This window comes from Sardina pilchardus, chromosome 9, assembly GCF_963854185.1.
Source record: "Sardina pilchardus chromosome 9, fSarPil1.1, whole genome shotgun sequence".
Classification (NCBI taxonomy): domain Eukaryota; kingdom Metazoa; phylum Chordata; class Actinopteri; order Clupeiformes; family Clupeidae; genus Sardina; species Sardina pilchardus.
This window is the reverse complement of record NC_085002.1, coordinates 23610335-23617834: the sequence shown is the minus strand read 5'-3', so window position 1 is coordinate 23617834 and position 7500 is coordinate 23610335. Positions and strand designations below refer to the sequence as shown.

The following is a 7500-nucleotide window of genomic DNA, read 5'->3' as shown; positions in this document are numbered from 1 at the left end:
CTGTGCTGATATCGGGACTTCCTTCTGGCCGGAGAAAAAGCAGAAGTTCTAGCGTAGAGCGTTGGTTTATTTGGTTGAGCTCAGGAAGCTCGGTCCCTTGGGAAGTGAGAGACTCAAGCGGTATGACTGGAGGCCAGTGTGGGCACAGAGGGGGACACGTGGATACACAGAGCCACTCGCTAGGAGACACAGGGTCCATACACCCGCTCACACACCCGCCTTCATGCTAAATGCACGGTTCCACATAGAGGGCCCCCTGCCTCAGTGCATGAATGGACAGTGGAGGCTTGAACCTTAGTGGAGATGAGAGGTGATTGTAGAAAAAGGCGATGGCAATAAACACATGCCTGCCACCAAGGTACGTTGCTTGAAGCCTGTGTAGGTCTAAGCTCTCCACCCAGTATGGGTTTGTTTGCCAAGACCATGTAGAGCCTGCACCACTGTGAAGCACAGAGGAGCTCTGGTTGGTGTTTGTGCAAAAGGTGTCTAATATACCATGGCAACTGTAGCCATAGAGTCAGTCGTGTCAGTCAACTCAGTGGGTGTGTGTGGGATTTGAAGAATTTCCTCTTTCAGGTGACGTGGAACTAAAGAATACTGGCAGGTTCTAGTCAGCTGACAACCAGGCATATTGTTTTTTTTTTTACTTATTTATTTGTGTGGCTGTTTTTAAACATTAGATAGTAAACTAAGCTGGTTAAAAAACTGATTAAGAGTAGTCTATGTTACACACAAATGTAATGTATAATGTTTTGTTACGTTTTGTTTTATGTTTTAAGCAAAAGCTTAAAGCAACAAGAAAGGAATCATTTATGGATATGTTTCATGCAGTATAAATGCATCCAAATAAAAGTTAAAACATAAAATACTAGAAAATAAAAAGGGAGGGTGTCAGTTTTGTAGCCATTGCTAGCTGGCGTTAGGCTGGCTCAGTGATATGAGTAGCCAAAAGTATCCACCGGATAGGGGGCCTGTGATAAGGCCCTGGAGTGAGGCTGTATGTCTGACGTAGGCCTCGCTCTGTAAACAGAGCGACTGTGATTAGATAATTGCTACTTCAAGAGCTCCGAGGACGATCAGAGTCTCCCTGAAACCGATGATGATGATGGCCAACTCCCTCAGAGTAGCAAGGAGCTTCAGGGCCTGCTGCTGCAGCCAAAGAGCCACAAAGGTGCCTGCTTCAGGACAGCTCTATGCCCTGGCTAACCAGCAAACCAGCCTCTCCGGCCAGCCCCTTCAGACCTGGCCCTCAGTCTGCAGGAGAGCCTCAGAAGCATTCTGATCTGTGTCTGTTACAAGCAAACCCAGTTTATGGGGTAAACACCTGCTTGCCTCTTCAAGATGACCTACTGGTCTGAGATGCCCTTGATCTGAGGCCAGCTCCAGTCACTGGGAAATCTATCCAAGCTTTAGGGCAGCTCAGATGCCGTTGCAGACGTTGGTTCTGCACTGGACTTTATGGTTTTTCCAGTCTTGCTGGCCATGGAAGGACCCTAGGTCTGATGTCGGGGCTCTTGGGTGTCCCCAGCTGCTGAGGGGCTGTTCTTGTCACCTGCTAAACTCAAGCCTTTAGGTAAGGCCAATCACAGGCGCACTTGTTGACCTTTTCTAGACCTTAATTATGAGCTCTGGAGGTTCAGAAAGCCTGTGAAGCCAGGGTTGCACTGCAGAGTACGACTAGGAACCTGCTGTCCTGCTTAAGAACGACTCTGAGGTCCATGGCCCAAGGTGGGCCCAGTCATTTGGAAACCTGAAATGCAGATTACCAGACTCCTCAATTCATGCCTTGGGTCTTGTTCATACCTCTTTGCTTTGCTGAAGGGTACATTGTGTTAAGATCGCAACTATGTTTCATGATTCAGGTGTTAATATCCAAGGAGGTCATTTTAACTTGAAAACATAAGTGACCATTGACACAGGACAAGAGTGTTAGTCAGGAAGCTGCAGACAAGCCTGGCTAGCCCCCCTGCAAAGTCCAGAGGGAGCTCTGGATGATACAAATGTTACACCCAAATTTGGATAAGAGTAGCCATAATAGTTGACTGCAGCTTGCCTGCTCGTGCTCGCTCCGCCTCTGTTTCCCCACCGGCTGGTTGCCTGTGTTATCAGCAGCTCAGGCACCACACAGAGTTGCGTTTTTATCAACACCGGGCCTCAGTCATGAATGTGTGGCTTTGTCGGCAGACAGCTGGGCAGGATACTGTGTACAGTGCAATGCTTGTCTGCCTACAGTGAGGGAAATTTGCTGAGTCATTTTAAGCTTTGATATGAGAAAATGGAAGATGTTCCTAAATAGAGGCAAACCATGATGTCAAGTGTAAAATCTTTTAAAGCTTGTTTTAGCTCAGCATTGATTTAGTTAGCTTCAGCAGGTTACTCTTCTAAGCTAGGATTAGTTCTAAAGTGAGCTGGGGTCGTTCAACTAACATACTGTAACATCATCATCTACGCACAAGCAGTTCATCAGCAATGTGCTGCAGATCAAAACTATATATCATAGCAGCTCTTGGAGAGAATTTCCTAAAGAGGCTGTGAGTTTATTTGAATGATTTGGTTTTACGTAACAGTATTTACATAAGGTGTGTATCAGTTACCAGGGCACATGACCAGCACCAGGGGCCACGAGTGATATTTAGATAGTGAGAGGACCATCAGACTGGCAGTGCTAGCAGCATACTTCTGGTGTCAGAGAGTAAAAGTGACAGAGCGAGAGAGAGAGAGAGAGAGAGAGAGAGAGAGAGAGTGAGAGAGAGTTGGAGATTTACAAAAAGAAGAGTGAGAGTGCCCGTGGAATATTGTCTGCAAGTATTGAGACATTCTTATTCGTAACTATGAAAATTAAGAAAGAGAGAAAGTGTGTGCATGTGTGTGTGTGTGTGTGTGTGTGTGTGTGTGTGTGTGTGTGTGTGTGTGTGAGAGGGGGAGAAAGATGTGGCGCTCCAGAGCCGTCACGGGGCGGCCGTCACTCCTGAGGCACGACGCTGATACACATTCCCTGTGGTGCAACTTGTGCCTCTTCACCCCTGTGGACACGGGGGCGGAACAGTGTTTGTCAACATACCAGCGTCACCGTGGGGGGTGGGGTATTGAGCCTGAAACCTGACGCCAGTCTCCCTGTCACCAGCCATAACAAGCTATTACTGCCCCCTGTTGGCCTAGTAGAGGCTTGCAAGGGCAAATGCGCATGTTTTCTGTAATATGTGTGTGTTCGCGTCAGAAACATATAAGGGTATTTATTAAGGCAGTTTACGCTGAGAAAAAGGGCTTCTTTTAACTTTTAAAGAAGAATGACACTGAAAAGACAGGAGACAGTTTAACAAAGGGACTGTGTTTTTCTAACAGATTATCAAGGGGTTCTACAATGAAACCTGGTTCGACAGATATAATGTTCCGATCACCAAGACCAACCTCATCACGCTATGGTCCGTCTCTGTGTCCATGTTCTCCGTGGGAGGGATCTTCGGTTCCTTCTCTGTGGGTGTGTTCGTCAACCGCTTTGGAAGGTAACTAGACTGTTCAAAGGACTCCACCTCTCTGTCCTGAAAACCTCTTCTTACACTTGTTCACCTTGGACCCATCTTTGTATTGGACTTTCTCAACTATTAGCCGCAGCTTATTCATTGATTTTGCTAAAATTTCTTCAGCAATGATTAATACACGGAGGTCAGTTAATATGGTGTTAATATGGTTTTGTTTCTTTTAACTTGCATAAAACACTGCCCTGCGGCTTATACACAATGCGGCTAGCACACATGAAATTACTGTATGCATGGGAGCTTATGATCTTTTAGTATTTTTGTGTATTCTTATTTCTGACCCAAAATTCTCTCTGTCTCCATTCCACAGGAGGAACTCCATGTTCATGGCCAACGCTCTAGCCTTCATCTCCGCCGCCCTCATGGGATTTTCCAAGTTGGCCGCCTCCTGGGAGATGCTCATCATTGGCCGCTTCGTCATAGGCCTCTACTCTGGCATGTCCACGGGATTCGTGCCCATGTACGTGGGCGAGGTTTCACCCACCTCCCTCCGAGGTGCCCTGGGTACCCTCCACCAACTGGGCATTGTGTCTGGCATCCTGATTGCGCAGGTAATGCAAAAGTTTACTAAGGGCACAACACTACCATTGAATACATAAGCCATCATGAGAGTCATCTATATATGCATGTTCTTGACTACTACTACTATTACTACAACTCTACCTCATCAAGCTGATACATTCTAGCCAGTAACAGTTGACTTTTTAATATTTAGCTGTAGATTACAGGAGTTCATAGTTGTGCTATAGCCGTCTGGTGTCAGGAGATTCCTAAACTAATAGCATATTCCAACAAGGTAGTACTACTCTTCCATACTGCTATGGTTTGCTAGTGGTGCACTGCCCGTGAGCATTTAGCATTACTAACTGTAAGTACACACCTCCGCCGACTTGAGCTTCCAAGAAGCTCTGGACGCCCTGCCAAGGACGCCGTGGGAAGCTTTGGACCGCTCTGATGTGTCAGCATTCTATGTTCCATCATGTTAATTGCTGGTCGTTTGAAAACGCAACGCCGACGGATTTGCCGCTGCTTGCAAGCCGACTTCCATTGAAAATGAACGACTTCCTGTATCTTTGGAAGCTCAAGTCGGCGGCGGCGTGAACGTACAGTAACAGGAGCTGGTGGCATGGAGAGCCACGGGTGCATGTAGGCTTGTCCAGTAAGGTCTGTGTGGTGCGTCATGTGTGGTGCGTTTTGCGCAGGTCTTCGGCATGGAGAGCATCATGGGTAACGCGTCGCTCTGGCCCCTCCTGCTGGGCTTCACCGTGGTGCCGGCCGTGGCCCAGTGTGCCCTGCTGCCCTTCTGCCCCGAGAGCCCGCGCTTCCTCCTCATCAACCGCAACGAGGAGAACAAGGCCAAGAACGGTGAGCCCACACACACGCACACACACACGCACATGCACACACACACACATACACACACACACGCACACACGCATATACACATACACACACACATACACACACACACACACACACGAACACACGCATATACACATACACACACGAACACACACACACACACACACACACATACACACATACAGTATACACACACACACACACACACGCACACACGCATATACACATACACACACACACACACACACACACGGACTTACAACACACTGCATATAGTGCATATGACTATTTTAAATTCAGTTCTATAGAGGAGGGTGCTGCTTTGCCCAAGGGCTAATTATCCCATTTCAGGCTTTGTTGAACAGAGGTTAATGATACTTTGGTAAGGGTAAAGTGTCTTAGAAGAGAGACTCAGCAAACTTGGCTAAGAAGTTTGGAATTGCCGTTGCATTTTGAATTGATCTCTTTATAGCTGGCAAGTAGCCATAGCTTTGACATTTCAGTGTAAGTTGGGTTATGAAGACATTGATTATTGATTATTGTCTTTCATGCAGACGTGAACTGTAAAATGCGTTATTGGCTACCCCAGTGCACTATATACACACCAGTGTTCAAGAATGTAATAGTCTAATATTCTTACTGTATGCGTTTTTGTGTGCGTCTGTGTGTGTTTGTGTGTTAGTTTTGAAGAAGCTGCGCGGGACGTCGGACGTGAGCGCGGACATGCAGGAGATGAAGGAGGAGAGCAGGCAGATGATGCGGGAGAAGAAGGTGACCATCCCCGAGCTCTTCCGCTCGCCGCTCTACCGCCAGCCCATGATCATCGCCATCATGCTGCAGCTCTCCCAGCAGCTGTCTGGCATCAACGCCGTGAGTACACACACACACACACACACACACACACACACACACACACACACACACACACGCTGGTAGGCATGGAGTCACATACATACACAGTTTTTACACAAATACTGTACATGCAGGCACACTTACATACATACATACACACACACACACACACACTGGTAGGCATGGAGTCACATACATACAGTTTTTACACAAATACTGTATACGCAAGCACACTTATATACATACTGTACACACACACACAAGCACTGGTATGCATAGTTACACGCATGCATAAACAACACACACACTCCTTGTGGGTCTGCCACAAATAATTCATACAAATTCGTCAAAGGTGTGTCTGGTCATATATATTCACCTGATGGGCGTAGCTGATTGTTTTTCTCGACTTCACCTGCAGGTGTTCTACTACTCCACTAGCATCTTCCAGAAGGCCGGCGTGTCACAGCCTGTGTACGCCACCATTGGAGCTGGCGTGGTCAACACCGCCTTCACCGTGGTCTCGGTGAGTTTCCCGCCGCAAAGGACTACTGCTGTACAGTAGCTATGAAGTTTCTCTTCTTCTTTTTGTAGTGAGGCGTGCGGTTTAGTTGTTTCACATGGATTCATTCAAAATTGACACCTATGTCATGTGTTATGAGATGGTGACAGTGCTATTTTTTCTTTCATTTCCCTTCCTCACTTTCATTCATTTTTTTTCTTTCATTTCTCCCTCCTATCCTCTCTCTCTGTCCCTCTCTCCCTCTCTCCTCCAGCTCTTTGTGGTGGAGCGTGCCGGGCGGCGGTCCCTACACATGCTGGGATTGGTTGGCATGGCTGCCTCTGCTGTGCTGATGACCATCGCTCTAGCTCTCCTGGTAAGTACAGCATCCTCAATCGCAGTCTGAGTTACACTGTGGTTGTGTGTGAAAACGAAAGCCAGTCATATCAGTCGTGCTTCAGATTGGGCCACTTGCTCAAACAAGCCAGTTCCTTCCTGGCAATCATTACAGGAATGATTTATACTGTATAATTATAATTTCCTGTGTGTAAGCCGCCTTGTGTATAAAACGCAGGGCTGTGTCTTATGCAAGTTAAAAGGAAAAAAAACATATTACAGTATTATTACCATATTAACTGTCCCCGTATATCAATAACGGAAGAAATGTAGCAAAATCAATGTATAAGCTGCGGCTAATAGTCGGGAAATGACGGTACTCCCCTCAGGAGACATTTCATTTGAAGACAAGTTGGGTTTGGTTTTTGAGTGTGGTGTTTTGACTAGAGTTTAGTTTAGAGTAGATCAGCACTCATCAGCAATGTATCCCCCTCACAGGAGAAGCTGAAGTGGATGTCGTACGTGAGCATCGTGGCCATCTTTGGCTTCGTGGCGTTCTTCGAGATTGGCCCGGGGCCCATCCCCTGGTTCATTGTGGCCGAGCTCTTCAGCCAGGGACCCCGGCCCTCCGCCATGGCTGTGGCCGGCTTCTGCAACTGGACGGCCAACTTCATCGTGGGCATGGGCTTCCAATACGTGGAGGTGAGGTCACTGAGGTCTCTCTATTTTGGAATTTGTAGTTGCTGGTCAGTTGTTCTACCTCTTTTTGGAGGTTTTGAGATAAGTATTGGCTGATGGTGTTGTATAGGGCTGTTTACACACTAGAGTGGTGCTATTAAATAGCATGGGCTCTGGTATGGTATTATACAGACTCTTTATTGACTCCTTTCTTCTCTCACTCTGTCTCTGTGTGTG

The 7500-nt window shown here is 47.0% G+C and overlaps 1 protein-coding gene across 1 annotated transcript in view; it reads left to right on the top strand.

Annotated features, from left to right (window-relative positions):
- The window catches only part of LOC134093101 (solute carrier family 2, facilitated glucose transporter member 1-like), a gene marked incomplete at its 3' end in the record, with an annotated part of 20915 nt that extends 13628 nt beyond the window's left edge, over positions 1 to 7287 (top strand). The window contains 7 exon segments of the mRNA XM_062546411.1: positions 3343 to 3503; positions 3847 to 4087; positions 4739 to 4901; positions 5581 to 5768; positions 6169 to 6273; positions 6524 to 6625; positions 7084 to 7287. Of these exon segments, the coding sequence (XP_062402395.1) occupies positions 3343 to 3503; positions 3847 to 4087; positions 4739 to 4901; positions 5581 to 5768; positions 6169 to 6273; positions 6524 to 6625; positions 7084 to 7287 (1164 nt within the window).
- Positions 7288 to 7500: the final 213 nt, after the last annotated feature.